Source organism: Apostichopus japonicus, chromosome 3 (assembly GCF_037975245.1).
Source record: "Apostichopus japonicus isolate 1M-3 chromosome 3, ASM3797524v1, whole genome shotgun sequence".
NCBI lineage: Eukaryota > Metazoa > Echinodermata > Holothuroidea > Aspidochirotida > Stichopodidae > Apostichopus > Apostichopus japonicus.
In genome coordinates this window covers 2,477,383-2,496,481 of record NC_092563.1, presented here as the reverse complement: position 1 = coordinate 2,496,481, position 19,099 = coordinate 2,477,383, and the positions used below count along the sequence as shown (strand labels likewise).

Here is a 19,099-nt window from a genome sequence, read left to right as displayed (position 1 = left end):
ACTCTATGTCTAAAATGTTACACCTGCGGTCTATAAAGATTTTTGAATAAGCACCAACAAACTTAGGCCCTCGGGTGATTCAAACTTGCTCCAGTTTGACATGATGCCGCAGACGGCTTTGAGTGGGTGTATGGATATGTGATGTATTTAAATTCATGTCATTTACTAACATCAATAATAAGCTATCATGTGCAACTGTTTATATGGAAATCTAGTACCCTTCAACTTGTTTGTGTGTCGTTTACTGAAGATTGATACACAAAGCCAAGGTAACTATTTTAATGCAATTGGAGAAGAAAAAAAACACATATACTTTTCGGGTAAAATATATTTCGAATCGTTGGATTAAGGAATACAGTACATATATATGATATTATTTATCTAGTGACTTGTTGATGGTTTCAAATAAATTATAGTCATTGGCAAAAGGAAATCTGATCCAAATGAAGGAAATTATTAAATTAAGGAAAATAACTTTTGAGTGTGGTACGGTAGCTAATATACATGTTGAAGCTGGACGAAGAGTGACCATTATTAAACTGTCTAGCATATTTGTTGCCAATATTAATGAGCTTATAAACAAACTGCCTTGGTTAACTGTAAACATATCTGTCCCTTTATCATGTTTAAAATGAAATATTCTTGTCCTACTCAACCTGTCAATTACTGTTGGGAAGGAGAACTTTCGAGAAAATACCTTACACACACTCAGGAACGACGAGGAATTGTTACTTTACGAAACTTGATTACCCAGTTCAAACTAAACTACAGATTGCCACCTGTCGATGTCCAACAGGGAGCGAGAAATTTTGTCCTTGTTTATCGACGGTCATGGATCGAAAATTTAAGTCTCACACAGAGTGAATAAAAGAGATTAAGTTAAAATATCTTTCTAACACTGGCTAGATTTGTCCAACCAATAAACAGGTTTTTTTTTTAGTGTGTGTGTGTGCATGTGTGTTTTTTTTAATTTATTTATTTCTTTGTTTATTGCAATATATATTATTGAAGAGCTGGAACGCATCCGGTCTCTTCTGTTTATTAGAAGGAAAATAACACATCCAGTTGAATAGCTGTAAAACCAAGGGTATTCTAGCAGTAGCTCCATACTAATAATGGGAGGACATAGTTCATTGAAAATAAGGAATGGGTTATAGAGAACTCGGCAAAAACATCACTTACTGCTAGAAGACAGAATACAGAGTCGAGAGGCATAGATACTGTCAAGAGTAAGGCAAATATGTCACCAAAACAGAACTAGTATTGTTCGATGCAGGTGACAAACGCCTACAGTGGAATTACGACCTTCCTTTATCGGTTTCGAACCTCTGGACATACAATCAGCGTCCATAGCCTATAAATATATATATATACATATATATATATATATAAAGGCCCGGGTTCGAGGCTGGAAGGCTGGAAGATTTTTCACTGTTCTTGATTTTCCAACTCATTACGATTTTCATTTATATATATATATATATATATATATATATATATATATATATATATATATATATATATATATATATATATAAATCAAAACCAACCATGATGGTATAGGCTGATGCCTATGCAAACCCGGTCATATGCTTTAATTGTCCCTAGTCTGAGCCGCCCACCCCTCCCCCTTCCCGCCAAAGGTTATGATACTGTATTACATACTTGAACTTTGCGTCGTAACTTCCAGCATAGACATATAAATATAAACACAATGGTCTTCCTTCGCGGAAGGATTCATTGCTGGGATGCACGTCAAAACTTGTTCGTTTTAGTAATCGCCGAAAGTTCGGGTCTTTGGCATCAACATAAAGACGTGAAGGCATTTTGGTGTAGTAAAAAGGAAGCCTAAGGGAAGTATAGAAATCAATATGAAACCGCACCGTCTGGCTAATAAAACATGAAACATTCTCGAACAAGTTCATATTAACATGAAAGTATGTTATCCTCGAAAGTTTAAAATTTAAAGCGATACACTGCGCATAATCGTTAAGTATAGGCCATGGACGGGTTTTAATCGTCTATAGTCATAAGCATTGCATAACTAAACTGATTAAAGAGGGACACTTTTGCAAGGACAGGGAGGAAAATAGCATGGAATCAATTCCCGAAGCAGGGCATATAGGGCCCCGTAACTCTGGTATCTCGACCAGGGGGGTAGGAAGCTTCCAAAAAGTGGGGAGGGGACACAACATCAGAGGGGCACTTTCTCATTCTACAACCACCACTCGTTAAGCTATAAACCGATACACACACACCGGCCATGTTACTTAAATATATATGATGTGGTAGTATGCTATCAATACTATTATGGGGCACGTGAATAATTAAAATAAAATATTAAAATTAACAAAGGGCTTGAGATATCCAAAAGACAGTTCTTCATCAAAGGAGCACATTTTATTTGTCAGTAGGGCACATTTGCTATTTTGGAAAAAAGTGGGGGCACGTGCACCCAGTGCCCCCCCCCCCCACCGCTCCTACCCCACTGATAACGACATTATATAGATATATCGATATATGTCGCTTCTATGTAACTGCGTTTTCGATATTCGATAATAGATGCTAAAAGTAAGGAAGTTTGCTGATTTAAGTCTGATTTGCATGTCCATTTAAAAAAATATATACATGCATGTGATTAAATGTAAATATTTTTAAAGATTGTCTGGGCGACGAAATTGACAGAACTTGGCAGAATCATTGTTTTAACTCAGGCTAATTAATCATTAATTAGATGTCATTTGTTTAGAGAAATTGGCACATCTGTCCACAGGTGCCACACAAATAAACACAGCCTTCGGCTATTGTTTTCCAAAATGCTGGGCATGCGCATTAGCACATTCGTACGTATTGACCCAATCAGTCAATGTTGTCGGAGTAGCACTGTCCATAATTCTTACTGATCGACTTTATATGAACGGATTTATCAGGCAAGGGGTGAAGGTGGTATTCTTGGGTCAAAAGATAAATAGAACTGTCTCAAATTCGGATACTAAATTATATAAGTTACGATCATAATTCTGGAGCATAGACATAGATATATAAAGAGAGAGCCGGGGGGGGGAGGCTGCCTGAATGTCTCCATGTGCTATATGTAAATTTAGAGAGATATAGAGCAATATATTACTGATACTCAGTGAACTGACAAGACAACATGCAGCAACCAACCAACGTGACAATATACTTTCAACAGTCACGGTAAAATTGAATTATACTTGCTCAGCTTTTGAGAAATTCAAATCTGTCATTTTCGCATTTATAACGCATTGATTTATTCTCGTGGTAGTAGAACAGTGCTTAGCATATTACGCAGGACTGAAAAGAAAATCGTACAGTATGCATCATGAATGTTTCCAACTTCTTCTTTAAGGAGATGCAATCCCACTCATCATCTTCAGTTTCTATGATTGAGATATATGTGATGAACAACAACAAAAACAACAACAATAAAACCAATCTTACTCTATTACGAAGATATGCTGTAGTTTATAAAAGTCGTGTCAGGTGGTTGCCATTTTGTAAACCTGTGACGTCACACTGTCAGTAGGCTCTGAAACATGTTTCATTCTCTCTATCTGTTTGGGGAAGATAACCGGTTCATGACAATTATCTCTATCAAACACAGACCAATCAAGGTGCATGTTGGGTTTGTATCTCCTGCAATACAAACAACCGGTGCACGACACAGTTAATATACACACACCTCTTTCTCTGTTACAATCAAAGTAGTATTTTATTATTTTTTTATATTTTGGTTCAGCTATGCTTGCATTTTATTTTAACCGGCCTTTCTGACAGAACTGCTATACTCAGTGGTCCGCTGAATTCCAACTTCAATCAAGAAATACGGGGAGCTCGCAGGCTTCACTACATTCATCACGAACATAATCTGTCAATCCGATTCGTATTCAGTACTGTTGTATACTGTAATATTAAGAAGCATTAACAATATAATTGCTATCATAATATATCATTATACTATGTAATACTATAAGCAACAACATTATTGTAGATGTTTTATATTATATTATTATGATACATTATTATTGTATGATACTATGTTAATCGAAGATCTTGCAGGTTCTACGCACTTATTGTGTTGGTAATATACAACGCACACGTATGCTGTAGATGCCTCAATAGACGCGAAGGCTAACATGAGGGTAAACTATAACCCATGGCGGATATCCGGTAAGGGGAGGGGAGTGTGATCGTATGGGGGGGGGGGGCGTATAGACGAAGGGGATGTGGTTGCATCAAGCGGGACAACTCGCAGGGATCATGCAATCCATGAAACGACAACAAACGATTTTCTAACTCGCCTGCCCCCAAAAACTTGTTGTCCATAATGACCATGAAGGGTAAACGAGAAATGTGTTCAAACATGCAGTATATCATTTCTACTCCTCTGTCATTCCACTCCCTACCCTCTCTTGTTTTTAACCCTTCTACTTTTGATTGGGGAAGGGGGCACTTGCGCACTGGCTGCACGACACCGTTTCCGGCGAAATGTGGCCTCTGCCAACAACAATATAATCGTAAGAGGTGTTTTCCTGCTAGAGCCCGGATACTTGTGATGTAAGTGCTTGAAGCGGTTAACCGCAGTATAATCTTGCCTAGGATTACATGGCACAGATGTGGAACAGTAATGTGTGATAGATAGTCTTTTATCTGAATAGATGAATTCCTCAAGGTCAATAAGAAGTTCTCGCAAAATGTTAGCATGTTAAAGTACATTAAAACATCCAATAGTACTTTGATAACGTGTGTCAAGTGGTGGTTGATGGGTGCGGGGGTGGTGGGCATGGGGGGTATGTACATTCCTTCGCAAGTTCCCAGATGTGGAGGACTGGGGGTTTCATGAGACGAGTACAATTTCTGTGCAGTCGAAAGCTCAAAGGGAGGATGTGAAAAGGCTATCAAAGTTTGATAGTTTTATGTGACCATGTTCTTATTGTAGTTTCTAGCAGATTATTATCGGTCATTAATACAATTGTGTCCTTTGTTGGTGTTATGGCACGGACTTCCACAAACTCATGTAGGAAACAATTAGTGAAATGTAGAGATAAGCAGACATTCTTGAAAACAGTTGATAACGAATTTTAGAAGAAGAAAAAAAAAAGAGACTATATCTACGATACGGTGTCGTTGCTCCATATATAACTTTCCTCCTCCCTATTTATACCACATTGACGGGCTAAATGACGGGAATGAGAAAGATGGAAGTGGGTGTGTGGGGGGCGGGGTGGGGGGGGGGGACGGGGGAAGGGATTGAATGAATTAGGTTATATATAAACATGATGTCTTTTACAAGAGCTATATTACGGGTTCGGGAGATGCATATAACTAATGGAAACAGCAACGGAGTTACCAAAACCAGACCCAAACTTATTTTATGAACTCCCCCTCCCCTTCTCCCCTTCTCCCTTCCTCAGTCAGTTACGTCACTGTTATCCGGAAAGTTTAATAGTTTGATGATGTATAGTTTTACTACGTTTATATCCTCATATAATTATGACAAGCACATTACTATGAACAATTAGCGTCTTCGATCTGAGACATGTTCTCATGAATGTTCTTGGGGTATGTGTTTGTTATTTCATGTTCACCGTCTATATGGTTGTTGAAATAAACATATATACGTGGGAGCTATACTTTTACATTTTAAAGCTTATTCTAAACTAAGCTACCCAAACACATGTGCCATTTCAATTTTTATTAGAAAATGATGGTCTCGACTGTAGTTAGTCGAATCACAACCTGGAACATTGGGTGGGGGAGGGGGGGGGGGAGACGGATAAGTACATATATATATATTAATATATATATATATATATATATATATATATATATATATATGGGCTATATATAGGCTATATATAGGCTATATATAGGCTATATATAGGCTATATGCTATATATATATATATATATATATTTATATATACATATATATATATATATATATATATATAACGTCATATTTTTTTAATAATAATATGATAATAATTTGTGTGCATCCAGAAAAGAGTACAAGGATCGATCAGAAAATTTCAAATGGGCCTCTGGTTCAACAGAAAAGTAGTGTGAGCTAAGGGACTACTTTTCACTTTATGCTTACGGTCGGAAGGGGAAAAACTATACCTGAATTTCATAACGATCCACACTCTTGCCCATTTTCTTAATCTGCTATTCCCCCCCCCTCCCCCTCCCCCCTTATTCTTTATTTTGTATGTTATACTTTCGCTCAAACACATACACTTCTTATTAAATGAGGTCACCCTGACAACATATTCATCACAACGCACAACTATGCGAATAGACGCAAGATGGTCGACTCGTTCCTATAGTAGTACAAGGATGTGCGAAAAGAGAGAGAGGTGGAGAGTGCAGTTCATATATTATTTGTATATTCGCTTCTTTTTTCTAATCTTCTTTGGAGCGTTTTTAAGATTTATTGGGTTCAATGGGGGCAATGTTAGGCACGTATCACCTTTATATCTTCATATTGGTCTGTCTTCATCAATTTTGAAGTTTCAAACAGTTGAACGATCCCTTTTTTCGTCGGGTTGTTTATGTATAATGACATTGGAAACCGAGCGAATGTATACGTTCCTTACATGTGTGAATTATATGCAAACACACAATGCATTATTGTATGAATGACGTGGCTCAGTTCATATCCACACCTACAGTAAAAAGAATTGCGACACAGTCTGTGTAGTACATAGGAAGCCTATACGAACGAATGCAGCTATTCCGCGTTCAATAGAATCCCCATTGCTTATTTGCGTTGGATCGAACTCGCCTGAACTTTCGGCAGTATATTCAACGCGACGTATAACTCCTTGGTATATACCTCAAACTTGTGTAAGCAAACCATGATGAAGAATTGATTACTGAAACCCCCCGATAGAATATCTCAGACGAACTCTTCAATTGACAATGACAAAATTACATGAAAAATATAATCTGAAAGAATGTGAACTATTCACCGTGGTGCAACTGAAAGTCGAATCAACAACTTTTGACTATACTGTGTCGAACGAAAGAAGAATAAGAATATAAGAAGAAAACTATCATTGTTGTATAGGTAATGTTATCTATCACACCCTGTCATGCTCTAGCGTTGTGTCACGCACTGCTGTGATAGGAAGGGGGTCCATTCTGTTATATAGCCTGTGGGATGGATGAAACATAGAGAGGACTTTGACGTACTCAGACGAACCTGACAGAACAAAACAGACTGTCATGAAAATATTCGGTAGATTGGAAAGTCAAAGTTTTCTGACTATCAATGTTTATGTATATATATTTACGGTGGCTTAATGGGGACATAAAGGAGAGGGGGGGGGAAAGAATACTCAAATCTTTGACTTTTATCTCAAAATTTTAACATTTTATCTCCCAAATATTGTCTTTTTATCTCAAAATTTGGACTTTTCATATCTCAAAATGTTGAATTTGAAAATTCAAAATATTGCCTTTTTTTAAAATTTTGACGTTAAAAGTCGAGAATTGGGGTCACGTTTAAGTTTTTTTTTCTATGTCCCTATTAAACCACAGTATTTTTTTTTTACTCGACTGTCGTGTACACAAAAAACCTGTTCATAGGCCAACTGGCAACTACCCTGCCCTATACATTAGCATATTTTGGGGGAAGTAAATGTATTGAGTGGACGAGTCCCTAGGCTATGATTTTGTGGCCTATATACACGATTCAATTGTGAAAAACACATATACTACAGTCTCGACCTACTGTTATTATACGGATAAGTTTCAAAAGAAAACAGCTAAGCTTTTATTTTCCATTTGAATTCACTCTTTTTTTTCACTCTCAGTGAGTCAGAGGTTGACAGTATTCGTCAAAAGGTTTCATTTCTCGATTGTTATGACATCACGTAATAGACAGGCCTACACGACCTGTTTCGAATGTAAATAATAGTAACAACTGAGAATTCCAAATCAACACTTAGTACTTTTCAAGTGAATAAAAGTGATTTGAAATGATTATAGCTGACATTTTGATAAAACCGATACTTCTAAAAACAAGGTTTCTGGGTGGGGGGGGGGGGGGTGATTCGGGGTAGGGCACGGACACTAGGGTTGCAAGGGTAAAGAATGGCACGGCAGAAAGGGGATTGCAAAGATATAAAAGTAATGATAACTTTCCGTGATATGTCAATATCACGGTCAACTTTACTGTGTGGTCCACTGGCCCGTTCGTCACAGTGGAAAGACAAGGTATTTTTTGTGGTACATTTGGCGTGCCATGGATACTACAATCAAAGCTTGTTCCTGAACGGACATTATGACCGTAGTTATAACAGTTTACAAACTTTTGAACAACTACGTGCACGCAACAATCGTTCATTATGTGTAGTATTCATTTCGCATAAGTGGCGTTCCATAGCGCACTTCCATTTATTCTAGCCAAACTATGTCGAAATAAGTTCATACAAATCTGCATACCCATGAATCTCTAAAATAACACTTACGTATAGTTACAAACATGAAATTACACTATTAGTACTCATGTTCACTTGAGTTCATATGAAATTATTAACATTTAATTACTGTTAATTGGCAACGCTGTTTACATTGTTATCAATACAGTTCGACGGGGTATACGGTGCATAGATATGATACAATCACATATACAGAAACTTTGCCGAACATCTCTTCACATTCCGAACTGTAAGAAAAATTAAAAGGAAAATGCAAAACCATTTTCTCGTTTCACAAAATCAATCATGCCCCCCCCCCCCCCTCCTTTACAACAATGCTTCCCGATCGACGACTGGCCAGGCCTGGGATCAGCCTGGTAAACTACATCAATTTCGGGCCAACTGCCGTTGCCCGTTGGGCGTGTTATTTTTCCTTCGTGGGCGACCTTTGCCGACCTCTTATACAACCAACTGTCCTCTGTGAATGTTCATTTATGTTTACGACCGACCCACTGAGTCAGTGCGTAGCCTACGTATCACTATGATTGCTTCATTGAGGAAGGACTCATAACTCCTTCTTTTGACTGCTCATATAACCATCACCTCACAAAACAAAGATTTCCATTATTTTCAAGAAGAAAAAAAAAACGATTGCAAGAATGGATTGTATTGTGTTCGATGTTTTATTAATCATAAAAGTTTCTACTCCATCTTCTTCTGTGTTTAAATGCTTTCAATTTCTCGCGGACGGGAAAACTTATCATGATAAAACCCGGCAATATATACATTTGCCAAGTTTGTGTTGCAACTTCTATTGGAGTTTCGTTTACCAAACCTTGTTACCAAAACCTTCGTCAACCACATTACGGATGTAATCATGTGAACAACCCAAAAACCACCAAGTGTCACCCGATCAAACTTCCATCTTGTGTTGGTTTTGTCTGATATCTATATTTCTGTTTTGCAACTGAGATAACAATGATGTCCAAAATAGGTATACAAAGGACACGCGCCGCATTGCGTATGTACGTATAGTATAGTAATCCTAACACACATCGTTGGCAGTAGTACCATTTCCGTTGACCAACATAGACAGACAGTTACCGCGGCGTCTGTTTGTAATTTACTCTCGGTATTATTATGGAAGTAATACTTCTCATGGTATAAGCGTTGTCCGATGGCATTGATTTGTTGGTCTTTAATGTCATAAAGTTAACCAAAATAGCCCAAAACCCCAAAACATTCGTGTCCCATTTAAGACAACGTGGTATTACTCAAGCATCGAAAATGAAAATGTGGATGGTTCGCATCGACTAAAAAAAAAATAAAAAAACCATGGATACATAAAAGAACGACCGGCAAAGACTCACCTTGGCTACGGGTCACATGTGGAGTTCATTCCGGGGAACCTGGATTTCCCGGGACGAGTCGCTGTACTTTTTTCCGTAAATCGCCAAGTTCTCGCCTGTAGTGGTCACGTTCCTGGCGTGCTAACTCTAACTCTCCCCTCAGCCTGGCGACTTCGGCCCGGAGGAATATCTGTTCGTTTTCTAAGTCCAGTCTTTGCTGTAAACGTTTCGTTCGGCAACTTTGGGCGTAGCCCCGATTCTTGAGCGTTCTTCGCCTCTGCTTGAGGCGCAATATATCCTCTTTATTACAACCTCGAAGTCTCTTGTTGAGGTCCCGTACTGAAATGAAAACGAGTTCCTCGTCTGTGAAAATATCGAAAACGTTGGCTCCTGGGTTGTTGAAATGAAATGAGTCGTTGTCGAAGGAATTGGGGGTACCGGGGTCAAATGATGAACTGCTGATGCTTGAAGCTGACGAAGGGCTAGCTGGTTCGTGGACGTTTTGAAAGTCCTTTTTGAGGTCCAATTCTAATTTCAGTCTATCTCGGCGAATCGGTATACATAACTGTTTACCCGCACTAGCCGAATTGTTATTCATTTGAGTGGTCGATTCAAGTCTGATTTCCGCGCATTTTTCGACCGCTTCTGGCTTTCCTAGTTTGTCTGATCCATCGTCTCCCGGGTCAGAAGCCGGCAGCTTACCAGTACTTGTTGATGGGAAAACCGTTCTCAAGTCAATCACTTCGGTTTGTTCTTGTTGCGCTAAACTTTGGGATAATATGCTGTTCTCCTTGGCGACTATAAGAGGCGCTGACAACGGTACGTGGGATTGCAACCATCGAAAGTCGTTGTTCGGAAGTTTTTCCTCGTCGGGACTCGAAGGGATACCGCTAGAGGCAGGGTTACTGAGTTGACACGGAGATGGAGGGACGCTGGAAGTGAAGGAGGAGCAAGGGGACTCTAACGGTGGTGTCAACAGCCCCGCTGAATCCAACACAGTCAGAGCTTGTGCAGTGCTGACAAAATGAACTTTGGGTGCGTTTTCTACTACTACAAGGCTATCCGCGGTGTTGGCTTTGCCGTCAGCTGGCTTAGAGCCAGACAAGTCCAATGCATCCATTGTTGGCTCATTTCCAGAGTTGCAGATAGTAGAATCTAGGGTTCTATTCTGTTGAGGTCGGTTGTCTGTGATCTGTCTACCGGTGTCTGTGGTTAGGATACCAGCGGACTCGGCCGATGACGGTGGGTCGGAATCACCGAGGGGTGACACTACGGGAGATGCCTCCCAGTCCAATAAGTCCTTCTGATCCGAGCTTAGCTGCCACAGCGAAAGATCAAAATCCTGAATGTATTCCATCTTCATAAAACATTCACCGGCTGTATATAAATAGCTATAATATCACACAGATCCCACTCTGGCTAGTATTATTTCAAAGCTTCCAACTTTTCCAGTCCAAACCAAGTGCTTTCTTCTCAAATGGAAAAATGGAAAGAATGCCGCTCACTTCATTGTCATAGTCGACAGCGCTAAGAAAAAAAATGAAATGGTCACTCATTTACATAGTTTATGATGTAATCAAAACGTCGATTGATGGATATTTCGTTAAAAACCCACTTAACAAAACAACAACAAATTTTGTTACATATATTTTCTTTGGATAATTGCTCCAGTTCAAACTCTTACCAGGGATTCAATCCGAATATCCAGATTTAGAATGGCGATCATGTAAATGAGTCAAGTCACTGAGAGAAAACGATGATGATATAAGTAACTTTAACCAGCTAATACTTTTCGTCCCGCAGTTTAACTAACATCATTTTGGAAAACCTGCCCACAATCCACAGACTAACTGCTTTACCGGTTCCTGGGACCGCAATAAACCACTGGCCTGGATGGCGATACTTTCCAGAAGTTTGTATGTGATCAAAAGTTCTAATTATAACGCGAACAAGTACCGGGTCGGACAATGAAAGGGTAGCCTCTGATTGGATGATGGGCAGGAAACGTATTGGATGGGGGTGTGGTCTGGATCGATAGTGATGGAAACTGCCGAAGTTCAGATGGAGGGTAAACAGAAAGTTATAATGGAGGCATGCGAAGAAATCATGTTTCTCTGCACATTACGTGCTTCTGGGCTATTCGTCAATTCGGTAGCCGGGAATGTAAAGAAAGTGGTTCTGTTGTGAAGATGATCATGGATTTTCTAAGCCTACCTGTCTGTCTGTCTGTTTTGACGGGAATTGTTTTACCTCATGCAGGATTAATTCCCTCCATGGCCATGGTCTTGATACAAGTTAGGGTTAGCATGGTATGGGACTTACACTTTCGGGTCAGCGGGGGTGAGGTGTGGGAGGGTGAGGAGGAGGAGGTTGATGCCGTCATGTTTGGCTGTGTTCACGTCCAATTGACTGGCTTTTCATGAAACAATCTGTTTACACTACCATAATCGCACAGTTCCTACAGTTCAATGAAAATATGTTCGACTCTTTTAAGTTCAGCTAGTTCAAGTGCTGAGTAATCCCAGTCCAATTAAAGCCACACTCATTTAAGTTGTGATAAATTGACATTTTAAGATCTCGTTCGTCTAAATGGGTGAATATAGTAATGCTTAGGTAATGTAGTATCTTGTATTCTAAATGTTTGAACATTCTAAGTGCTCAGAAATTCAGATATTTAGATCTTGTATCTGACTAAACGGTTATGTTAATGGTTACATATTTAGCATAAACAAAGTTTTGTATTAGCATATCGGAGATATACTAAGTTTAAACTTCCTCTTTGTTTTCCTTTTCTAAAGACGGAATGAAAATAATAAAAAATATTGAAAGAACATGGTGGCTCGATGATGTCATATTTAGACTTGATCAAGTCTCCAGCCTCGTTTATGAAGGAACATGAAATAAGTGATATCTCCCAAATGGGATCAGCTTGTCCTTAGTAGATTGGGGAAGTTATTCATATTTATCTCTATCACTTAGAGCTGGGGTGGAAAACCTACGGCCCGAGGACCACATGCGGCCAGCCAGTGGTTTTGTTGCGGCCTGTGAGATGTCTCAAGAAAAAGATGAAAAATCAATATATTTTACATCATCACAAAAACAAGCTAGCTGCTTAGAATTTATCGGCACTAATGATGCTGTCAGGTAGGCCTTTTATCCCCAATAATTATCAACTGTACTGTGTTGACATTATGTTTTTGTGAATACAGATTAAGTACACACACCTATTGCTTGAAAGTCCTCGGAATCAAAGGATTGAAATCAACAGCAGGTACGGTTGGTTAGGTGCGGCCCAGTCAATTTTGCACTCCTTATATCTGGCCCATTCATTCAAAAAGGTTGCCCACCCCTGAGTATTAGACCAACAAAAAAAATACCGGTTTGTGTCTCCTTTAACGCTCAGATATTTAATATTAACTTAATAATATATCTCAATATTTGTAAAGTCAAGATACATGGATAATAACACCATTTCTCCGCTCACAAACTCAATAATTAACCACTTAAACATTAACTAATTGCCTTTTCGGTGTGACATGAAAAGCTCTTTTATGATTGCCAGAGAAACATGAACAAACAAAGAGAAACCAAACATGACAACTTATGAGTTTATGTAAACCATCACATAATGGGCAGGAACATAATGATCTGAACATGAAGGTATAACGATGGCGCCATTTCAATTTACGATCTTTCCTTTTCTCAGACAGTCGTTCACCTTTGTAATGGCGATACACCGTCTCTGTATAACATCCTGCTCCTCCAATAACCAAAAAAAAACAGCGACAAGAGAATGATGTCGGTATAACACTAATTATAATCCTAATGTGAGAGGATGTACAAATGTTGAGGGCCTGTGGTGTTACGATTAACTTGAGGGCCCTTGGGCCCGGGGCCAAATATACCATGGGGCCCATATAAAGTGAATTAACCCAAACTAGCGCCATGAGATTCGGTTCCCACACTTATCAACGCAATGTGCTGTGTTAACCTTTTTTTATATAAAGACTTACGGCCCCTACCAGGCTCCGGGCCCTGGCATTTCGTCGCTGGGGAAGTTTAGGTGTCCGGAAAAATAACTTGGCGATCATGCATCTGGAATGTGGCTTTAATGACACTCCATCGTAAGTACCCAACGGGTCTTGTGATATACTGTAAACACACAAATAAACAATATTCATATAAACTGTCGACCTAAGGTACATATCATGAGTATATATATATATATATATATATATATATATATATATATATATATATATATATATATATATATATAGACAGATAGTATATCTATCTATCTATCTATCTATCTATCTATCTATCTATCTATCTATCTATCTATCTATCTATCTATCTATCTATCTATCTATCTATCTATCTATCTATCTATCTATCTATCTATCTATCTATCTATCTATCTATCTATCTATCTATCTATCTATCTATCTATCTATCTATCTATCTATCTATCTATCTATCTATCTATCTATCTATCTATCTATCTATCTATCTATCTATCTATCTATCTATCTATCTATCTATCTATCTATCTATCTATCTATCTATCTATCTATCTATCTATCTATCTATCTATCTATCTATCTATCTATCTATCTATCTATCTATCTATCTATCTATCTATCTATCTATCTATCTATCTATCTATCTATCTATCTATCTATCTATCTATCTATCTATCTATCTATCTATCTATCTATCTATCTATCTATCTATCTATCTATCTATCTATCTATCTATCTATCTATCTATCTATCTATCTATCTATCTATCTATCTATCTATCTATCTATCTATCTATCTATCTATCTATCTATCTATCTATCTATCTATCTATCTATCTATCTATCTATCTATCTATCTATCTATCTATCTATCTATCTATCTATCTATCTATCTATCTATCTATCTATCTATCTATCTATCTATCTATCTATCTATCTATCTATCTATCTATCTATCTATCTATCTATCTATCTATCTATCTATCTATCTATCTATCTATCTATCTATCTATCTATCTATCTATCTATCTATCTATCTATCTATCTATCTATCTATCTATCTATCTATCTATCTATCTATCTATCTATCTATCTATCTATCTATCTATCTATCTATCTATCTATCTATCTATCTATCTATCTATCTATCTATCTATCTATCTATCTATCTATCTATCTATCTATCTATCTATCTATCTATCTATCTATCTATCTATCTATCTATCTATCTATCTATCTATCTATCTATCTATCTATCTATCTATCTATCTATCTATCTATCTATCTATCTATCTATCTATCTATCTATCTATCTATCTATCTATCTATCTATCTATCTATCTATCTATCTATCTATCTATCTATCTATCTATCTATCTATCTATCTATCTATCTATCTATCTATCTATCTATCTATCTATCTAATCCACCTAAAAGTGTTCTCCTTCATAGTAAGTGCTGAACAGAAACATCTTTTCCGGTATGTTATCAAACAGGATCTGGCTTGGATTTCAGAGTACACAGATCGAGCAAAATTAGGTCAATTAAGGCAAATTTAGACCACTTGAGGCCTTTCAAGAGCAGCATATGAAAATTAGTTTAGTTGATGAGTAAAAAAGATTTTTTTACAAGTGACGAGAACCTCGAGGGTTCTCATAGCTAAACAATCTTCAAGTTCGTGTTACGGAACATTAAAGATGTCATGAATGACCGGTGTGTCATCTATCTAACGATGGGAAGTGAGAACTTCTACTAAGACATTACAGACCACATTAGGTTGATGATTAAGAGTGCTATTCAACGAGGAATAATAGATGAAGTGTGAAGCCTTGCACCAAACACTTAGGGCCAATCAACTGATGACCTCTAAAGTGCAATGTGGACATAGGGACGATGGAGACATCACATAAAAGCCAAACCGATTTTTTTCTTTAAGAAAGACTTTCTTTTGTGAAAACCATTAAATAAAGTGAATCTTATCCTGGATGACCTGCTGAGTAAACCCGCACGATGTTTATCACAGAACATTTACCTCGAGTAAAGTCATAATTAACAGAGGGGGCAAAGACTCTTCGGGAAGTTAAACACGCAAAATAAATTGATGACTTATCCGTTCTGTTGCTTTACTAAATAGTTATATTTACTCGATCTGTAATAACTTTAACGACTGTTCTTGCAACCATTCGGAGGGATAACATAACTTTTATCGATTAAGAGCAAGTGTTTGTATGAACTGATCAGGTTACCAGCTTCCGGAATTAGTGACGACATCTCCTCATGTTAAGAGTCTGAGTCATACCCGATGCATATATATATATATATATATACATACATATACATATATATATATATATTTATATTTATATATATATATATATATATATATTTATATATATATATATATATATATATATATATATATATATATATATATATATATGTTGATACTAGATGAGACTAGTGGAACACTAGTAGTTGTAACTCGGAGTTTCACGCGTTATAGCGATCTTCAGACAACTACTACTACTGTTCCACTAGTCTCATCTAGTATCAACATATATTACGCTCTGTCCAATGGACATAGAGCACTCTGCGCCAAGATAGACGCCAACCTATTCTATATATATATATATATATATATATATATATATATATTTATATATATATATATATATATATATATATATATATATATATATATATATATATATATATATATACATATTACAGCAATGCCGATAAACATCGTCTGTGTTAACATGTGTCCATGATCGTGATAATTATCAACAGATTTTCATAATATTTGTGCATTAACAATTACCTCTCTATATCAAAATTTCTGGATAATTTCCCAGCCAGCTTCCCCGTTCTTTATTTATTATAACTGAAAGGATAAATATTCGACACTACGGTACATCACTTTAAAACATCGTTATTAATCGTGTTAAACTTTGGTTAAAATGGCAATTCAAACTAGATTCAAGCTAGTCGATTCTACCCACGATAAATTATATTTTAATGTTTGAACGTCACATACAAGAACAAATCTTCACCAAACATATATTTCCTCTCCTTTTTCGCCCACCCCCCCCCCCTTTTTTTTTACTGATGCCAGACGCCCCTGTGCTTTTTGCTCAAAAGAGAACCTGGAAAAGTTCAACAAGAGCGCATTCTGGTCCTAGATCTATTTGTTTTTAACTTAGCATTTTACGACTTTACGTCTTTTACGTCGTTCGTATTATGTTACCTTACAAAACATGGGGAAAATGTCCAATTTTGCTTGAAATATAACTTTAAAAATAATATGATTGACATGTGTGTTTTTACTTCGCATATAGCCTTTTATCCTTCAAGTAAAAGTGCAACTCACAAAATACACTGAGCCTTCCTTTACACATGAGCTTTGGAGCTTCTGTGGTTATGAAAGACAGAAATAAAGCAGAAAGAGTCATAATGATTTAAAAAGTTTTAAAATGAGATTTACAAGTATTATGCGTATATATCTCTGTAAAATGAATCGAATTTTGATCGCCTAAACTGGCTTGTGAGAGTTCCAGAATGTCAATCTAAGATTTTGTTAACATGTTCTCCTTTTCTTTGCCTGCTGATTGATTTCCAAGCAGAAGTCCACCACCTGTTTCAATGCTTATAACAACATTTAATTTCATTGTGGAGACCATGCCTTTAAGTGAAAGGCAATGTGCCAATAGCTTAAGGGGGGGGGGGTAGCTTTAAGGCACAAAAATCTTAAGGTATGTTGCAGACTGTTAAAAACCCCTACTATTAGTCGAGGTTGTCGTTCTATTACATTTTCAATTTTTGAGGAATGACCCTTTAAACATGTGATGTTATTCAGTTAAAGTGACTGGACTATGAAGTCTAATACATAGACGGTAAAGGCCAGTTCCTCATGTGCAACACAAAACTCATTGCGAAAACATAAAGCTTGTATATGGCTTCAAATGACACGTTAACAATGTTATGCAAGTTTGTCTAGGACAAATAGTGTTGAATCTCATCCAAGGATGCTATGTTGATATATGAAGTTAAATGATGCAGTTATATACTTAGAATTGATAAAATACCATGGATTAAACTTTAACGTTAAGGCCCCGCCTGCATTGCTGTGCTGACGTCATCATCAATTTAGCCTTAAGGGAGCCTTCCAGAGATCAAACATTTATTTCATTTACACCACCCACAATAGTTGGAACGATTTAATTGGTTCAACATTGGCCATGAATTCAGTGGTGATATGTTTAAATCTAGCCTCCTTAATCTGAGTTGATGGTCGAGATGGGACGGGTTAACATAACAACAAAGATAAATATCATCATATTATCCGATCCTGCCCTTTTTCTCACCTTTAGAAATAATGTTGCGACAACTGTTCTAGTCGTTAGTTTTTAAGCTAATGGATGGTAAAATCATACAATTTTGTATGTTCGAAAATCGGCTGGTTAATATAGTTATGCGACTATCGCATACACAGAGAGTCATAATTTCAACAACAAACTATATATTTCACTTTTACCGTGCACCAACTTTATTTTCGTCTTTGCTTACCTATCTACTTTAGTTGCTTACCAATCTGCTATAGCTTGGCAATTCGCAAGGAAGGGCGGAGCTGGGAAGTGGGTTGGGGAGGGAGGGGCGGGGGGGGGGGGGGCGGGGATGGAGGAGTCCTAAACGTCTACTTCCACTTTATGGAACACTTCAAGCAAGTATACTTGATGCGTATACACTTCTTGATCACAAAAGAAGGATTTTCTCATAATTTGTACCTCTATACTTGGCAATGATATTCGATTGAGAACGATAAGCTTTTCCATATTGATTGGGTCCCTTATCATCTGTCTTACAACTTCCATATATAACATCATGTAGACTATGTCTGTGGGGGAATAGTCCTAGAAGGACCTACTGAATTGCCTTTTTTTTTGGGGGGGGGGGGATGTTTTCAGTCACCATCGTTCATTCCCTGTAGTGGCAAAATAGCCACTTCAACTGAGGGCGGTATTGAAGAACTAACCATGCATAGACTCCGGATGTGTGACCTGATTAATGCACTTGGCTTCGGCTTTGAGTGCAGCGTTTCTGTGTGCTGCCATGTTGGACGAATGTAACCGTATTGGTAATTACCGACTTTGCGATCCGCCGTACCTTTCAAAATTTTAAAAGGTCGGTTAGAGTGACCTTTCGGAAAACCAGAAACACACGATTTGAGAATGAATCATGAGTATGAAGAGATAGCTGATGGAGGGGATAATGTGGGGGCAA

The 19,099-nt window shown here is 37.4% G+C and overlaps 1 protein-coding gene across 2 annotated transcripts in view; it reads right to left on the bottom strand.

The window, feature by feature from the left end:
- Positions 1–11,273, bottom strand: part of LOC139959926 (uncharacterized) — a 44,314-nt gene extending 33,041 nt beyond the window's left edge. For both annotated transcript variants that reach the window (XM_071957876.1, XM_071957866.1), the window contains exon 1: positions 9,817–11,273. In XM_071957876.1, the coding sequence (XP_071813977.1) occupies positions 9,842–11,158 (1,317 nt within the window). In that variant the 5' untranslated portion in view covers positions 11,159–11,273 and the 3' untranslated portion in view covers positions 9,817–9,841. The remainder of the gene's footprint in view (positions 1–9,816) is intronic.
- Between the last annotated feature and the right edge of the window lie 7,826 nt (positions 11,274–19,099).